The sequence below is a fragment of the Bos indicus genome, chromosome 3, assembly GCF_029378745.1.
Source record: "Bos indicus isolate NIAB-ARS_2022 breed Sahiwal x Tharparkar chromosome 3, NIAB-ARS_B.indTharparkar_mat_pri_1.0, whole genome shotgun sequence".
Lineage (NCBI taxonomy): Eukaryota > Metazoa > Chordata > Mammalia > Artiodactyla > Bovidae > Bos > Bos indicus.
Window position 1 is genome coordinate 59,725,406 of NC_091762.1, and position 19,462 is coordinate 59,744,867.

At 37.1% G+C, this 19,462-nt stretch overlaps 1 protein-coding gene across 9 annotated transcripts in view; it reads left to right on the forward strand.

Moving 5' to 3' along the window:
* The window catches only part of SSX2IP (SSX family member 2 interacting protein), a 59,405-nt gene that overhangs the window by 36,443 nt on the left and 3,500 nt on the right, over positions 1 to 19,462 (forward strand). For 7 of the 9 annotated variants that reach the window (XM_019957191.2, XM_019957194.2, XM_019957198.2 and 4 more), the window contains 9 exons: positions 3,203 to 3,313; positions 4,909 to 5,044; positions 7,344 to 7,419; positions 7,501 to 7,678; positions 11,772 to 11,922; positions 13,373 to 13,509; positions 13,850 to 14,023; positions 16,905 to 17,019; positions 17,494 to 17,659. In XM_019957191.2, the coding sequence (XP_019812750.1) occupies positions 3,203 to 3,313; positions 4,909 to 5,044; positions 7,344 to 7,419; positions 7,501 to 7,678; positions 11,772 to 11,922; positions 13,373 to 13,509; positions 13,850 to 14,023; positions 16,905 to 17,019; positions 17,494 to 17,659 (1,244 nt within the window). The remainder of the gene's footprint in view (positions 1 to 3,202; positions 3,314 to 4,908; positions 5,045 to 7,343; positions 7,420 to 7,500; positions 7,679 to 11,771; positions 11,923 to 13,372; positions 13,510 to 13,849; positions 14,024 to 16,904; positions 17,020 to 17,493; positions 17,660 to 19,462) is intronic. The other 2 variants (XM_019957196.2, XM_019957197.2) reach the window with 1 other exon arrangement.

Here is a 19,462-nt window from a genome sequence, read left to right on the forward strand (position 1 = left end):
AAAAGAATGGACCTGGAGGAATCAACCTGCCTGACTTCAGACTGTGCTACGAAGCTATAATCATTAAGACAGTGTGGTACTGGCACACAGACAAATTATAGATCAATGGAACAAAATAGAAAGCCTAGAGATAAGTCTATGCATCTATAGACACCTTATCTTTGACAAAGGAGGCACGAATATACAATAGAGAAAAGGCGATCTCTTTAATAAATGGTGCTGGGAAAATTGGTCAACTACTTGTAAAAGAATGAAACCAGAATACTTTATAATACCATACACAAAAATAACTCAAAATGGATAAAAGATCTAAACATAAGACCAGAAACTATAAAACTCCTAGAGGAAAGCATAGGCAAAACACTCTCTGACATAAATCATAGCAGGATCCTCTATGATCTACCTCCCAGAGTAGTGGAAAAAAAAGCAAAAATAAATAAATGGGACCTAATTAAACTTAAAAGCTTTTGCACAATGAAGGAAGCTATAAATAAGCAAGGTGAAAAGACAGCCTTCAGAATGGGAGAAAATAATAGTAAACGAAGCAACTGACAATTAATCTCAAAAATATACAAGCAACTCCTGCAGCTCAATTCCAGAAAAATAAATGACCCAATCAAAAAATGAGCTAAAGAACTAAACAGACATTTCTCCAAAGAAGACATACAGACGGCTAACAAACACTTGAAAAGATGCTCAACATCACTCATTATCAGAGAAATGCAAATCAAAACCACAATGAGGTACCATCTCACGCTGGTCAGAATGGCTGATATCGAAAAGTCTACAAACAATAAATGCTGGAGAGGGCGCGGAGAAAAGGGAACCTTCTTACACTGTTGGTGGGAATGTAAACTAGTACAGCCACTATGGAGAACAGTGTGGAGATTCCCTTGAAAACTGGAAATAGAACTGCCATACGACCCAGCAATCCCACTGCTATGCATACACACTGAGGAAACCAGAATTGAAAGAGACACGTGTACCCCAATGCTCATTGCAGCATTGTTTACAATAACCAGGGCATGGAAGCAACCTAGATATCCATCAGCAGACAAATGGATAAGAAAGCTGTGGTACATATACACAATGGACTATTACTCAGCCATTAAAAAGAATGCATTTGAATCAGTTCTAATGAGGTGGATGAAACTGGAGCCTATTATATAGAGTGAAGTAAGTCAGAAAGAAAAGCACCAATACAATATATTAATGCATATATATGAAGTTTAGAAAGACGGTAATGATGACCGTATATGCAAGACAGCAAAAGAGACACAGATGTAAAGGACAGACTTTTGGACTCTGTGGGAGAAGGCGAGGGTTGAATGATTTGAGATACTAGCATTGAAACATGTATATTTCCATATGTGAAATAGATCACCAGTCCAGGTTTGACTCGTGAGACAGGGTGCTCAGGGCTGGTGCACTGGGATGACCCTGAGGGATGGGATGGGGAGGGAGGTGGGAGGGGGGGGGTTCAGGATGGGGAACACATGTACACCCGTAGCTGATTCATGTCAATGTATGGCAAAAACCACTACAAAATTATAACTAGCCTCCAATTAAAAGAAATAAATTAATAAATTCACTCGTGTTGGGAAAGCCATTCTAGGCAGAGCGTATGAGCCATATAAAAGCATGGAGATAAGAGTATTTTCCTTTCAGGGAACATCAAAGAGCTCAGTAGAGGCTGATCTATGTGATATATGATGAAGAATAGTAAGACAGGGGCTGGGACGCTGTCTCCAGGGGTGAAAGGCATTGTGCAGAAACCTGGAGGCACCAAGGAATGTAAACACAAGGAATCATGTGACTATCCATCTGGAGTTGGTTGAAGAGATTAGAGGAGGAGGTATAGAAGAGAGAAATGGAGGAAAAGGGCTCAGAAAGCCTGGTGAAAAGGTCATCTCTTAGCAGTCCTTAGCAATTGCTCAGTCCAGGGGTGTTTGGGGCTTGAACTGAGAAAGTGCCAGTGAAGAGAGTAAGAGTGAGACATGAGGAAAACTCAAGAAGTAGAATGAGTAGAATTTTATGAAAAATTGAATTTGGGGAAAAGAGAGTCAGGTCTCTGATTTGAATTTACTGATGATGGTGGTATGATTCACTGGGATAAGAAATAGATTTGCAGAGAAGATGGTGAGTTCATGTAAAGTGGATGACTGATTTGATGTGTGTGGGACATGTCAGCTGGCCCAGTGCCAGATGGTCTGGCACGATAGGAAGTTTTAAGCATGACAGGAAATTTTGGCAACCTTGTAGCTATCTAAGTTATATTCCTAAATTTTTCTTGTGGTCCACTGTTACAGAGATCATGCAAGTTGTTTGTGGTTAGTTGTGATATCACTTGAGTGCCTTTTATATTTTATAAAGATTACAGGATTTAAAAAATACTCTAGCAGCTTTATGCATACTTTGGCACAGTTCCTCTGGAAATGTGTGAAATGAATTGAAAGTGAACATCTTAATCCCAGGGCTTCACTGGTGGCTCAGATGGTAAAGAATCCCCCTGCAATGTGGGAGGCCCAGGTTCAATCCCTGGGTCGAGAAGATCCCCTGAAGAAGGAGATGGCAACTCACTTCAGTACTCTTGCCTGGAAAATCCAATGGATGGAGGAACCTGGCAGGCTACAGTCCACGGGGTCACAAAGAGTCAGACACGACTCTGTGACTAACACACACACATTTTAATCCCATATTGTTTCTGGCAATGCTGCCATTGCCCTTGGGGAAAGAGTTTGAGAGAGTTTATTGTTTGCAAGGCAGGACTGGTATGCTGCAGTCCCACCTTTTCTGACCTGGAGTGTTATATTTGCTTAGTCACCTGTCTTCAGACTTAGCTCCAGATCATTTCTGGATCTTTCTTAAGAGTGTGCCATAGAAGTGTTAAAAAGTATTAAAAGGAAATTATGAAAATGTTCAGTGGCAATATCACTGGAATAGGTGAAGGGCCTTTTGAAGGATCCACTTTTGCATATATATTAAAATTGGTATTTAAATTAAAATTTGCTATCCAAATTTAAAATTTGTAACTGTAGTATCAAGCTTTATAATAATTGTTTTAAATATTTTGTGTGCTGGTAAACTTCAATTTTAGGTAACAAATCCTAGTACATGTAACTTGTTTTTACTAATCTTTTAAGGATTCAGTTGCTCTGAATCCAATGTTAATTTTAGTCAAAATTGCATACGAATGTTTTAGGAACAGCTGGAAACCTCCAGGAGAGAAATGATTGGTCTTCAGGAAAGAGACAGACAATTACAATGCAAGAATAGGAATTTGCATCAGCTACTGAAAAATGAGAAAGATGAGGTGAGTTGTCAGTTGTTGCAGATAAAGTTTAAGTGAATTTTTTGTTGTTGTTTGTAATTTGAGGTGACCGTAACGGTCACTTAACTTTATAACAAGAAAGAACCGTTTATTCATCCTGTGTCAAATTGGTATGGCAGACCTCTGTGTATATAGTGTTGTATCATACTCAGAGGTCAGGAACCTTCTCCAGCTCCCTCTCCCCTAGGGGTTTATCTGGCTTAGTATGTCAGTGCACAGCTTGTGACATCCAGTGTTCTATACCATCCATCCTGGACTCAACACGCACGGCCACTTTTTGTCAGACACAAGCGTGCTTTAAATGCAGATCTTTTATTCTCTGTCATACCTTTACTTGAATGCTTTACTTGAATGCTTCTTCCTGAACTATCTGAAATATTGACATTGTCCATCTAATGAGACAATTACTTGGCTAAATGAACACACGAGTTACTGTTTGAAAAAAGCAATTCACATTAAAAATCTGATTTCTAGGCTGAAGACATTATAATTCTAATCTCATTTTTGCTTTATTGATTACTTGGTATTTGGACCTATAGAACTAATAATGCATTTGAAATTATCTGAATTTATATAAGAAGAAATCACTAGGTTTTTACTGCTCTGTGTTTTGATTTCTGACCACGTGATCACTGTAAAAGCAGACCATTTTCAGTGTTGTATATGTTGCTTTGATGATAATTAGACTTTTAAGGGAGCATATTTCTTGAAGAACCTTACAGTGATTTAAACAGGTTTGTTTTGCCATGTTTGATTATGTAGTAGTATATTTAGTAAGTGGGTAATGAAGTATCTTACCTAAACCACAAGGTTATGTATACTTTTCCTTGAGTTACTTCATGGAAAATTTTGACTGAATCTGTTGATTATACTTGAAATGGTTTGACTATTGTTCTTCTTTAGTAAAGACTAAGTTAAACATGATCATCTCTAGCAGAGATAACGAATGTCTTTATAGAACTTACTTCCCATCCAGGGCTGCCTAAACAGTCATAGCAGATAAAAACATTGACCAGTAGTGCTTGGCATGTAATATGTACTTAGCAAATGTCTGAACCAGATTCTGTCTGCTGTTTGTCTCACTCTAATTTGAGAGCTGTTTTTGATCAGAGAAAAACAAACCTGTTTATCTGCTGCCACATGCTATGACTAACTGGGCTTGTCACAGATTGAGAAAGAATAAAATGATTCAAGTCAGTGGTAAAAGGAAGTCCTTACAAATGATCTACTTGTTTCAAATGAAGCTTTAATCACATTAATACTTCCATAAGAGTTTGTGGTTTCTAAATGATCAAAATCTATATATCTAGGGTGAAAGGTGTAGAAGATAATTTAGAGAGTTAGAAGCTTTGGAAATTTCAGAATTAAAAAATAAACATTTTATATGCTTTATTTAATGATGTTTTAAAGAGTGGTTTCCAGTGGTTATAGAGAAGGAAGAATAATCCTGTAATTTTTAAACTATTCTATGAGGAGCTGAATTCTAGGATGATTTCTCTCTCTTGAATTTGTAAATTTTAACTGAGTTTACCAATCCAAAAGGGACTCATTTAATAGGAAATGCTTTTTTTTTTTAGGTGCAGAAATTACAAAATATCATTGCAAGTCGAGCTACTCAATATAATCATGATATGAAGAGAAAAGAGCGTGAATATAATAAACTAAAGGAACGTTTACATCAACTTGTTATGAACAAGAAGGATAAAAAAATTGGTAAAAAGCAGCTGGCTAAGATAAAACAAAGGGAAATAAATTAGTATTATGCTAAGAAATGTAGAGGGATTAAGCTCAGTAATTCCTGAAGTGTCATTTTCATTCTTTATATAATTGATTGTAGATGGTATATATCCATATGAACTAGAAATTGAGACAACTGGTTACTTGAAAAATAGTAATTTTGCTTTGCTACTTTAGTTGCATATAAGAATTGCATGTATTTTTTTTAACATGACAGATGTAGGATTAATCCACAGAAGAAAGCTAAGCCAGAGGACACACTAATCTTTCGTAGCAAAGAACTGTGATAATATTAAAATTAGGATCAGTTCCTGAGTCTCAAAAGTGTGATTTTTTTTGGTTAATTTCATAAAATTGTTCATCAGGCCAAATCATTCATGTCACTTGGAGTTCTTTTCAGTTACTTTAGCTGTGCATCTTTGAAGTACAGTTTGACAGTGAAAGTTAAAGTTTGTTAAAGTATACTTTTTTCTATTATTCTTTTGAAACTGTAATTTACCACTTCATCTGTTTATGCATGCTTTCAAAAGGTAAATAGTGTAGATTAAAAAATAGAACTGCACTACTCAGCCATAAAAAAGAATGCCGTTTGCAGCAACATGGATACAACTAAAGATTATCATTCTAAGTGAAGTAAGTCAGAAAGAGGAAGACAAATACCATATGATATCACTTATATGTGGAATCTAAAATATGGGACAAATGAACCTATCTATAAAACAGAAACAGGCTCACAGACATAGAAAACAGACTTCTGGTTGCCAAAGGGAAGGGTGGGAAGGAGAGGGATGGACTGGAAATGAGGGGTTAGTAGATGCAAACTATTACATTTAGAATGGGTAAACAAGAAGATCCTACTGTAGAGCACAGTTTATATGCAATCTCCTGGGGTAAACCATAGTGGAAAAGAATACGGAAGAGAACGTATATGTGTGTGTAACTGAGTCACTTAGCTGTACAGCAGAAATTAGCACGACATTGTAAATAAACTATACATCAAAAAAACAGAACTGCAGACACACAAAAGTAGAGCCACACAGATAAAGTTATGCAGGCCTGCCAAGATTCAGGGAACAGGAAATCTGTGCATTGATTTATTGAAGAGTGGTTTCCAGTGGACTATACACTGTCATCTAACCCACGTTATACATTATTCTGAACTTGGACTTGCATACAACAGCTGATGAGCAGATGTTTCAAGCTGTCACATGGTGGCTAAGCCTGTTACCAGCAAGCGGTTCAGTGGTGACTGTGTCACTGTCATTCAGTACAGGAGCAGTGTTACAGTTATTTGAACATTTTAGTTTAAAATTAATTGAAAATGAAAGTGTAATAATTAGCAATTAAGACAAGGTTAGAAACCTATGTATTCTGAGATTATGTATCTTAAGCTCATCAGTTCGGACACTTAATGCTTTTTAAGATCGGTTAACCTCTTATTCATGAAAGAAATAGAGAGCAGGATAAAATACTAGAAGTATAAAATGTAACACTTAAGAGAAGTTTATTAAATATTTAACTCTGTAGCAGAGCCATTTTATTATGGGTATCTAGTTCTTTTCTTGTTCAAAGCCCAACTGGAAGTGACCATTCTGTAATGATTTCTTAATCAGCTCTAAAATTACAATACTTACTCTCATCTTATTCCTTTTTATGTCAACTGCTTTCATCTCCACCTGGGACAGAAGACATATTAATACTGTTAGGAACCTTGACTCCTTTGATGATGATGTCAGTGGTGGTCAAGATACAGGGCGTGGCAGACTTTTTCTGTAGAGGTCCACATAGTAAATACTTTGATGTTTGTGCGTTCTATGGTCTTTTGTCAGTCTGCCATTGTAGTGCAAAAGTAGCTATAGAAGATAAATAAACAAATGGTGAGGCTATGTTCTAATAAAAATTTAATTAAAAAAAATCAGGCCGTTGCCTACAGGCCATAGTTTGTCAACCCTGATGATAAAATTTAATAATGATAATTAACGCTTAGTAAGTACTTACTATGTTAAGTATTTTAACGTATCTTTCAGTCTTCACAACAGCTCTTAGGTACTTTCATTATTACTACCCCATTGATGAAGAAACAGGCTTAGCAGTTAACTTGCCAAGATGTTTATGAGTGATGGAATTGAAGCTTAAACTCTGGGCTGTTTGAGCCCAAATCCTAATCTGTGTACCAGGTTAACTTATGTCCCTCATGCATATAGAGTGTTAGGGTTTTAAACACTTGAACATGTAATGTAAGCACTGGTTTTGTTCTTTGTGTTCATGTTTGTAGCTATGGAAGTTTTAAATTACGTGGGGAGAGCTGATGGGAAAAGAGGCTCCTGGAGGACGGGTAAAACCGAAGCCAGGTAAAGCACGATCAAAACTGACATGTTTCACCAGACTTCCCTTTCTCTACTGCGTTTTCATACTGTCAGTTTCTTTCTCAGGAATGAAGATGAAATGTATAAAATTCTCTTGAATGATTATGAATATCGTCAGAAACAAATCCTAATGGAAAATGCTGAACTTAAGAAGGTTCTTCAGCAAATGAAAAAGGAAATGATTTCTCTTCTTTCTCCCCAAAAGCAGAAACCTAGAGAAAGAGCAGATGATAGTACAGGAACTGTAAGTGGCTCTTTGCTCTCTTAATACAGTCTTCAGATTGCTCATTAGAACAAGTAAAACAGTACATAGGTCACTGTTGATATTTTGGACTGCTGTGCTACCCCCAGTCACTCTGACAACCCCAAAAAATGTCCCCTCTGTTTCCTGACACGCCCTGGGAAATGATGGAAATGATTTTCTGGGGACTCAATCTGTGCCACGCACCCTGAAAAGCACTTCATAAGCATTGTCTCACTTATGTCTTACAATAATTTGATGGCTTTGGTATTGTAATTGTCCCTGTTTTTATAGGTGAGGAAACTGAGGCACAAAAGCCAGTTCAGTGTCAATATATGATAAAACTAGAATTTGAATCCAGGGCTGTCTCACTCATTTCACAGCTTCTGCTTCTAAGCATTGTGCCAAGTGTCCTTTAAGTAGCTTCAGTTTTCAGTAACTTCAGCAGGCTTTACTTTTCAGAGAGTGAAACTCTTATTAACTTTGGGAACCAAATGATCACGTAGTCCATGAATTTATTGAATGTCCGTTATGTGTTCTAATCCCTGGAAAGAAAAAGCTTAGAAGATTTTGACTGTTTCCTTTGTCTTAGTTCAGGCTGCTAAAGCAAAGTACCGTAGACTGGTTGGCCTATAAACAACAGAAAGTTTTCTCACAATTCTGGAGGCTGGAAGTGTAATTTCTGGATGCCCACAGAGTGGGTGTCCATGAGGGCCCTTTTCCTGGTTGGATTGCTGACTTTTGTCTTCATCTGGTGGGAAGAGGCGAGAGAACTCATGGGGGCCCCATTTATGAAGGCTATACCTTCATGATCTAATCACTTAAGATCACCCACCTGTTAATACTGTGAGGTTAGGATTTCAACATACGAGTTTTGAGAGAACACAAGCATTCAGACCATTGCATCCTGCTAGAAGCTCTTTTTGAGAGAGATAGGTGTCTAGAGAAGTGATTATTATACACATTAACAGGTACATAGTGGCAACCCACTCCAGTACTCTTGCCTGGAAAATCCCATGGACAGGGGAGCCTGGTAGGCTGTGGTCCATGGCGTTGCTAAGAGTCAGACATGACTGAGCGACTTCACTTTCACTTTTCACTTTCACTCATTGGAGAAGGAAATGGCAACCCACTCCAGTGTTCTTGCCTGGAGAATCCCAGGGACGGGGGAGCCTGGTGGGCTGCCGTCTATGGGGTCTCACAGAGTCAGACACGACTGAAGCGACTTAGCAGCAGCAGCAGCAGGGTGGTACAGTGTATAAACCAAACAACTATGGAAGGCATCACAGAAAGTCATGTTTGAAAGTCACTATTTTTGAGATAGAATGTCTAGGGAAATCATTTGATAAGGGCCTAATGTGTAGAGGTCTGAAAAAAACAAGTCACATATTGGTGAAAAGTTTTTTAAACTTAGTTCTTTACATAGACATTTAAATTCAGGCAAGTTCACATGAGTAACTAAAATGTGAAAATGACGATTTTGATGGAAAGTGCTAATTACCAGTAAGTCACCAAACTTGTTTTTAACATGTGCTGAGTCATGCTAAGTTGCTTCGGTTGTATCCAACTCTTTGTGATCCCATGGACTGTACCCCCCCAGGCTCCTCTGTCCATGGAGTTTTCCAGGCAAGAATACTGGAGTGGGTTGCTGTGCTTTCCCTCCAGGGGATCTTCCTGACCCAGGGATCAAACCCATGTCTCTTAACGTTTGCTGCATTGGCAGGCGGGTTCTTTACCACTAGCACTACCTAGGAAGCCCCTTTTTAACCTGTATCTGAGGATTATTTTTTAGTATCAAAAATCAGTCCAACTGATAAGCTCATCTTCTACCTATTTTTTTCTTCTTTAAAGAAGAACCTGAATGTTCTTTTAGACTCTGCAATTTGAGATCTGCTTGATGTTGACATCTTATATTCCCTTAATTAACCTTTTCTATGAAAGGTTTTCCATCACTTTGGGTCAGTTCATAATTCACTCACACTTTGCCAGGGTTGGCATCGTTTCTATAACTCCTCGAGTTTTTCAGTTTTGGGCCCAGCCTTTCCTCACCTCTCTACCAACTTGTAGTCAGCAAAAGTAGGTGGTAAGTGAAGGAGGTCTTTCTGAAATGATAGTTGTTGTTGTTATTGTTCAGTCGCTCAGTTGTGTCCGACTCTTTGTGACCCCGTGGACTGCAGCATACAAGGCTTCCCTGTCCTTCCCCATCTCTCAGAGCCTGCTCAAACTCAGGTCTATCAAGTCAGTGATGCCATCCAGCCATCTCATCCTCTGTCATTCCTGTCTCCTCCCGCCTTCAGTCTTTCCCAGCATCAGGGTATTTTCTAATGAGTCAGTTCTTGCCATCAGGTGGCCAAAGTATTGGAGCTTCAGTTTCAACATCAGTCCTTCCAATGAATATTCAGGATTGATTTTCTTTAGGATTGACTGGTTTGATCTCTTTGTAGTCCAAGGGACTCTCAAGAGTCTTCTTGAACACACAGCAGTTCAAAAGCATCAATTCTTTGTCGTTCAGCCTCCTTTATGGTCCAACTCTCACATCCATACATGACTACCAGACCATAGCTTTGACTGGACGGACCTTTGTCGGCAAAGTAACGTCTCTCTGCTTTTTCATATGCTGTCTAGGTTTGTCATTGCTTTTCTTCCAAGGAGCAACTATCTTTTAAAAATTTATTTAAAACTTTAATACAAATGATAGTATCCTGTATAGTTTTTCATAATTCAAATGCTGAAGTTTGGAGAAACAATGATCTCTTAAGTGTATTTCTATTTTTAGAAGATCTTTCTCTAGATCCACTTTCTCCTAAAAGTAATTCAGCTATTCCTTACTTGTAAAGAAAGATTTTGGTTCATTAGTAAAACCTAACTTTGAAATGCCTAGTTAGCATCCAAGTTTTCGTTTTTTATTTTGCTGACTTAATTGTAGCCAAAATATATACCCAAAATTCAAGTTAAGTGTGGTGATTTTTTTTTTTTTTTTTGCTAAGTGTGTTTTTAATCTTCATTTAATGGTTTTACACTCAATCTGGCAATTATTAATTTTAATAATGAATTTATAGTGTTCTGGTATTCCTTGAAATGTATAGCAGAGATGGTGTAGCTCCTTGGAAAAATTATTGTCAGCTTGCTCCAGAGTGTTGATCGGCAAGAACCAGAGTCATAGTGAGCCATACCCTGGGCTTTCCCCTCATCTGTGCCCCTTGGGAGACCCTGACCTCTGTCAGTCCATTGCTGACTTCAGATATTGATACAGTTCTTCAGACTCTGTCACTGCCTCACTTCTGCTGTCTGCATGTGGAAACAGTCTAATCAGCCCTTCTTTGTTTTTATCTTCTCTTTTCTTGTTTTTTCCTCCAACAAGATATTTATTGTTCAAATTAGTTAAGTATATATGTCTACTTTCCTGAATGTTAATAACAAATTAGGACCATTTTATGTAGATGCAGGTTATTATGACATGTATACATTTAGTATTGCTTCCCAGTGTTCTTTCTCCTGCTTTGATTCTATTTGATCATATCAGTAAAGGTTGCTACATTTTACAGTGATTTCATGTCCTGGTAGAATACAGAGAAAAATATTTCCAATTTCATTTTTAAAAGTATTTGAGAAAAATAGAATTAATAGTTGCTTTTACTTTGGAGATTTTTTTCACAGTTTTAGTTGTCTGAATAGCCAAAATTGGAAGCAGGTTGGATTAGAGCTGTGTGACATCGGGATAGTCAGTCTACTTCTCTAAGCCTCAGTTTCCTCACATGTTAACATGATTTGAGGACCAATTGACATGTAAAAACACCTCACACAGCATGAGATAGGTTGTGAGGCTCTTCCTCAAACAGCTCCATGCCTTTGTCACTAACTATATTTGGCTTCAAATTCAGGTTTAAAGAGACCTGAATTGGGGAATTTCTATCTCCAGTATTAATTATTTTTTCTCAAGACATTTATGTTAAGAACTAGGTCATTTATGTTGCACATACAACATGGAAATGATTTTGATACATGTCTCTGACCGTCAGTCTGATGATTTTTGTCTGAGTGTCTCAAATCATTTTTAAGATATTGGTCTTTCCCTCTCATCTCTGGCCACTTGTAGGTTATCTCTGATATTGAAGAGGATGCTGGGGAACTGAGTAGAGAGAGTATATGGGACCTTTCCTGTGAGACTGTGAGAGAGCAGCTTACCAATAGCATCAGAAAACAGTGGAGAATTTTGAAAAGTCACGTAGAAAAACTTGATAACCAAGGTAAGTACCGCCTGAATGCACATAGAGTAAGCTGTGACGCTCAGGAAGCTGACTTGGAAAGTCATGTTATGGGCTCAGACTAAAGTCCTTAGCTTAGCCTGGCAATTTGAAAAGCAAAATTCTGCTATTTCCAGATGTACAATTTGAGAAAATATGCTTTGCTCTCAGAATCTCTCAAAAAAGGCCATCTTATGTCCATCCATTCCGAGTACAGAAGACAGTTGAATAAAGTAAACTGAGTCTCTTACTGTATCTTGGTAATCAGGAAATATTAATCATAATTTTTAGTATAAATATAAACCTTTTTCTTATTATTCCTAGATACTTGCATATTCTTAGGTTGTGAATAATTCATTTTTAAATTGTTTTCAAAATAATAGACATTTGATGCAAAATATCAGGAAGTATATAAGGTATTGGGTTGGCCAAAAAGTTCATTCAGGTTTGAAGATCTTATGGAAAAATCCAAATAAACTTTTTGGCTAACCCAAGAGAATAGTCAGGTCTCTGTTCCCTATGTGTAACACGTAACAGCTTTGTGCATACCTTTCTAGACCTTTCTGCATTAGCAAAATACTTACTTTAAATGTCTACAAACCATAAATTGAATATTACTTGTTTTTTTCTACACTGTTCTTTTTTCACTCAACAGTGTATTATTTTTAGATAACCACTTCCTGTCATTATAGATACATAGTAGATTGATGTTGATGAGTATATCCTTAATATTTTATATTTGTTCAAGTTTGCATGTTTTTAAATCAAGAAAATTAAGACGTCTATTAAGTAAATGCAGTCTACTTAAAGAAAATTTATTCTAAATGGTCAGAAATGACAATCTCAGTGCTAATTGTCTTAAAAAGTGAAGTCAGAACAATTAGAATATCAAAATTAATTTTCATGAGATTTTGTTGATTTCAGTTATCACTGTCTATTAGTAAATAGCAAGTATTTTTGGACCTGATATTTGTCAAATTTAATAACAGCAAGATTTGTAATCTTGCACTAATCTTTGAGGAAGTGTCAAAAGAGTATAGTTGATGAATGTTAATTTTTCTGGGAACATAGGTTTACATTTCTAATTAGGACATGATCTTGAATAAATACAAATTACATGTTAAATGTTGGAAATAGAACTTTGTAAAGTAAGGATATCATTTAGTCCAGAAATAGCATGAATTTGTAGTTACCACGAACTCATTACAGCTGCTTACTTTTAAAAACTTTTTAGTGTTAAAATAATATACCTTTTATTCTATTTTATTATAGCTAGTGGAATTTTTAAAGGACAAAGGAAATAACTACCTTTTAGAAAACCTTTGAGATTCCAGAAAGGGAAAACCTTTCTGATTTTTAAATTTATTTCTTGATTTTTAAATATATGTCCCCAAATGCCATAAACTAAAATGGAGACTGTAAGGTTTATGTCAAATTATTGGTTTTGTGTTAGTTTCAAAGGTACACTTAGAAGGTTTTAACGATGAAGATGTAATCTCACGACAAGACCATGAACAAGAAACTGAAAAACTCGAATTAGAAATTCAGCAGTGTAAAGAGATGATTAAAACTCAGCAGCAACTTTTACAGGTAAATGCAAGACACCTTTTAAAGTTGTTCTCCCCTGTGAAGGGTCAGAATTTTATTGAATCTTACTAGATTTTTACTCCTTTATTTCGTAAGATATGTTTTAGAGTCTAAGTTCTCTGCTTGCTAGCAGGTAGACCACAAAGCATCATTAGTTGATGCTTTGCCTTTTAGAGTAGAAGCATTTGGGAAATGAGGCTCCTCATTTCCATTGACTTTCTGATTCTTTATCATCTCTCTCCTTCTCCTGAAGTTTGGCCTGTTTTTTTCCCTTGCTTTCATTTCAACTTGTTGGGGTGTTGCAGGGACCCTCTGGAACTTACTATGTTTTAAACTTTAATAGCAGCAGCTCGCTACTGCATGTGATGATGACACCACTTCACTGCTACGAGACTGTTACTTGCTGGAAGAAAAGGAACGCCTCAAAGAAGAATGGTCCCTATTTAAAGAGCAGAAAAAGAATTTCGAGAAGGAAAGACGAAGCTTTACAGAAGCAGCTATTCGCCTAGGATTGGAGGTATTTTAAGCAATTGGCCTTCCTTGTAGAATGTTTGAAGGTCCTGGAGAAGCCTCACTAGACTGCATTGAACTTCTGATTTTTGTTTCTTTGCTGTACATTTCCTTAAGTATTTTACCAGTGATTTCACAAAATAGCTTGAAATGGAAGCTATCATAGAGGTATATCATTTTGCCTTCAGATTTGGGAATCGAAAAAAATTTTTATATTGAAAAAACTAGGCATTTGTCATGCCTTTTGGTTAGCTTTCTACTGTTAAAAGTTTAGCTTCACACAAGAGATTTCTTTCAGGCATCTGTCATCTCTCTGCTGTTAGTAGATGTAAAGTCAAGAGAGAGTTCAACCGAGAGAGTGTCTTGGGTTATTTTTAAGGGAAAGGAGAGTACAGTATACATGAAAGTCTCTCTCGCCATTGCCTTACCCAGGGATGATGAACTGTGTGTGTGTGCACTTCAACAGCTTGCTTTTTTATTTAGTAGTGTATTACATGCATTATTTCCCTATCAAAAATTAGAGAAGTAATGTCTGGACATGATTTAAAAAAAGAAACTCATTCCAAAAAGCTACAAGGTGTGAAAGTATCCTTCATTCTTCTCACAATTTCATTCCTCAGAGGTACCACTATTGAAGGTTTATGATTCTTCTGGGAAAAACTATTTTAACTTGAATAAAATTCAGCCTTTTTCCTTACAGTCAGCCTATTGATTCCCCACTATGAAACACAAGGAGTTTAGTACCCTTACCATACCTCCCGTCTACAACTATTTCTCATATACATATGATTTCTTCATAATATTGTTACTTGTTTAAGCTAATTTTTAAAGAACTGGTTCTCCTGGTTGATTTTTTTACTTTGTTCAGTGCTTCCATTTCATGTTTGCTCAGCGTTAGACAGGATAGGTTTCTCCCTGAAATGAAAGATGAGGGCATCCTTGTAGTTATCCTTGTTGCACTGCTCTTACCCCTCCACTCCCCAGTTTTTGTCCGTGATGCTGTTTTTCACTGTCAAGTGTTACCACATTTATATTCTGATATTTGATACAAATTCAAGTGTAAGTACTTTGTCCAAGATGGAGATGTAAGAATTGAAAACCAAAAAGAACATTTGTAACATTGTGATGACATAAATACTCATTCTGTAGCCAGTAATATGTTTGGACACTTCTGTGTAGTCTTCTTTGTTGTTAAGACTGTCACACAGAAGAGAATCTGTAGTAAATTCTTTGACTTTTTTGTGTGTACTTTCTTTATGATTTTTGAATCAGATTCAACTTCTATCTCATATTCTCTTTCTTGGGTTCCTTTTTCAATCTGTTGTGTTACCTTCTTGAGTAATTTTTTCATAAGTGTGTGTGAGTGAAAAATACTCTGAATTCTGGACTATCCAAAAATATATTCATACTTGATTGGTTTGCCTGGATATAGAATTGTTTTCCAACTTTTCCTTTCAAAACTGTGAGTTATCCTGATTCTTCCATTGTCTGATTTTGCTCATGAGCAGCCTAGTTATAATATACCCTGCGTTAATTTTAGACAGCTGTGCTGTGTTTTTCCCCCTCTGTGGAAGCTTTTGGAATTTTATGTTCTTAAACTAAGAGTTCTGAAATTTTACCAGGGTAGGTCTGGATAGCTCCTTTTAACCTGAAGATGCTATATTTCTTCAGTTTAGGGATATTTTCTTCAATTCTGTATTTTTTCCTTCTCTGACTTCTCTTGCATTCTGGAACTTCTGCTAGACAAACATTTGGCCTTCTGACTACATCTATAGATTGACTTTATGTTCCGAATTTGGGAATATTTTCTCTTTTTATCTTGTGCATCACCAACCTGGTATTCAGCAAGGTCAGTTTGATTTTTCACTTCATCCACTGAGTTTTTGCTTCACAATTTATCTTTTAAGTTTTATAGTGTATTTTTTGTTTTGTGTCTAGCATTATATTTTACAGATGTTTGTAAACCTGTCTGATAATTTGTGTTATCTTAAAGAAACTTGCCTTGAACTTTCTTTACCCATGGCCAGTTCTCTTTATTTCTCCTGGCATTTTTCTTTTATGCTAGTATTTTTCTTCAAATGTTTGGTGATCCATGATTTTGTATTAATGTTTATTAATGAAATACTGTGTATTATCTTAAGTAGCTGACATGGCCTTCCTCCTTATGAAATTCTATGTTATCTATAGCTATTATCTTCCTCAGGAAATAGACAGTTTGTGCCAGCATTTTCTCCCATCTTATGGGATCACCTCTGTTTCTGAGCTCATATCCCTCACCTCTTTCAGTGCCAGTCCAAGAGATACTCTTGTTACTTTGCATTACCACTCCCCATTATCTGCTTGAGCATCTACCTGAAACAGAGACCTGAGACGTGAGGGAGAATTTAGGATCCATCCCCTATTCAGAAAGGGGAGGTTTGACATACGCCCTCTTGTGGTCAAGTGATGATGGCTGCTAGGCACTGGGACGTGGCTTGAAGAGAGCGGTGCTCAATGAAGCCTTTTTTTTTTTTTCCAAGTGATTCGTTTACAATGGGTTTTTTTTATGTTGCTTGTAATCTTATATTTACCATATTTTGTATGTTCACAAGTTATGCTGATATTCTGTATGTTTAAAGTTATGCTAATGTGCTTATTTTTCTGTGTTAATACTCTTGAATTTATTCAGAATTGATGTGAAAATAGTAGTTGACTTGTTAGGAGAAACAGGTGAATTTTTATTTTTAACAGCTTTCTTAAATGAAATTTAGTTTTCTAGGGTTAATTCCTTTGACTTAATATATAGAGATAGAGAGCAAGCACAAATACCTAGAGAAACCGTGTGAAATGGCAACTGTGTGAATGTTGAAATATTGACCAGTGTTTCTTTGGTTTGCTTGTTACGGTAGAGAAAGGCATTTGAAGAAGAAAGAGCCAGTTGGTTAAAGCAACAGTTTTTAAATATGACTACCTTTGACCACCAGAACTCAGAAAATGTGAAACTTTTCAGTGCCTTCTCAGGAAGTGAGTACTTCATAAGCTTTTTAATCTGAAAATACATGTAAATAAAGTACTGTAGGTTATTAATATTATAACTTTAGCAGTCACCAGTAAGAACTCTCTAATTGGAATAAAAGTCAACTTTGATATTTTAATTTACTGTGACCAAAATAGAAATGACAGGAGGACTTTGCATACCCAAAACAACTTTTGTGAGTGTAATGTCAAGTTTTGAAAATCCACAAGCTAGAAATATTTTTTAAACTAGATCCTCCTAAATGTTTGTGGACTGAACATAGCAAAGATCACCAGATTAGCTAGACTACGCTCATATGTACAGAAGATATTCAGATTAACTTGTTCTCACACCTCCCTTCGAGCTGCAAATGAACCTAGTCTAGGATCCTAGTTGATTACCTTCACTGTATTTATTAGTAATGCTTCCTCATATGTACTGCCTTTTTTTCTTCCTTCTTTTTCTTCTTTTTTTTTTAACAGGTTCTGATCGGGATACCCCTACATTACACTCGAGGTCACGCCAAAAGAAGCCTCACGGTGTGCCTAGCGGGTCTCCAGTTTGCACGTCTAAACTGACTAAGTCTCTTCCTGCTTCTCCTTCTACTTCAGACTTTTGCCAGACACGTTCTTGTGCATCTGAACATAGGTACTGGCCTGTAGGTGATCTCCTCACACACTTGTTACAGTGCTAGAGAGGCGTTGTGAAGAAGAGTTGGCCTGTCTAGGATGAGCAATAGTAAAGGCTCTGAAGAGGAACCGAGTAGATTGACTCATTCATTGAACACGTATTTATTGGGTATCCATTACATACAGATGCCTGTTAGTGTGGGGAATACAGTAGTGAGCAAGGTAGCTCTGATCCCTCTCTTCTGGGAGCAGAGTCATATATATATGATTCTTTTTATTTCATGGGTAGAATACAACTTAAAGTACAATCTTATTTCAGGAGTTACTTACTATTTTAATTGTATTGAATAGAAGGATATTGCATTGATAGTTTCTGTAGAGTACCTCTTTAAGCGTCTCATGTGGTATGCCCATGTTATGGATGTGGAAGGACAAAGACCTGAGAAAAGCTGCCTTCCCTTGACTGGTGACGAGGATCTGTGTCCAAGGGTGACAGGACAGGCAGAGTTGCTCCGCACCCCCAGGAAAGCCAGATAACTGCTTTTAACTGCTGCACTTCCGTATTCTCCTTGGTCTTAAGTTGTTAAATCATTTTCTAAGGTATAATATCAGCACTACCTTAGAGCCTATTTCAAGATTAATTTTGAACTAAGCAGATGGAACATTCCTAGGGAGATAGAAAAGAACAGAAAAGAGCAAAGGGCTATGTTGCAAAGTGTGGCATGATCTCATTCCTCTTCGTTAAAGTAGGAGATGGTGGCACCTGGACTTGGCCAGGCATCCAGAACGCAGGAGCCGGGGCTGCAGCACACGTGGCCTGTGCAGTGGCAGACTGGCATGGAGCTGAGTGCCAAAGAGGCCAGAGAGCCCTTGAACCAATAATTGCCCAGTTTTGAAACAAAATTTAAGAATTTTTAAACAAAAATGTGAAGTTTTAGAAAAGGACAAGGCACTCTGTTTTATAGTTGACTGTTAAAAGGATTAGGGCTCTAAGTATAAAATATGGAGGGGCAAAAAAAGACTTGGGGATGAGCCCTCCAGGCAAGTGTAGGGACTCTGAGGTAGGACACAGGTGTGTTTGTGCGAGCAAAACCAAGTGGTGTGAAGGTGAGAGGTAATATTTTGTGTAAAAGTTCAAATATATACAGATATAAAGAGAATACGGTCAGGGCCCCTGTGTACCCATCTCCCAGGTTCATTAGCTATCAACTCATGACTAATATGTTTGTATACAACCCTGCTGTGCTTGACACCTCCGCCTCTATGATGCACTTAAGATTTCATTTGTAAACTATGTTAGTCTGTACTTGTAAGTAGGATTGTTCTAAGGCATTGGAAAACAATTGGAGACCTTATAAGTGAGAGAATGATTTTAAAAAAATCTAAGTTCTAAAAAGATTACTTCCTTTTATTATGTGATAAACAGATTGTAGGAGCCAGTAGCATAAGCCAGGAGACCCAGTTAGAAGACGTCAGTGGAGTGGACATGAGAGACGTGGTCATCTGGACTCTAGGGTCATAACCTGAAGATAGGACTGTGCTTAGATTTAGGCTGTATTCTGCAGTTAGAGCCAGTGGGTTGACTGATGGGTTAAATGTGGGAAGTTAAAGTTTGTTTAATTTACAATCAAAAGATAATGTAAGCTCAGAGTATATGTGTAGAATGTTATGAAACCCACAAATTGACCAATCAGAACTCTATGTATAGATTTAGATACACATTCTAGTCACAATTTACAAATGCAGGCAGCCCTCAGAGATGTTGCAGACTCAGCTCCAGACCATTGCGATAAAAGTGAGTATCACAACAAAGTGTGTTACT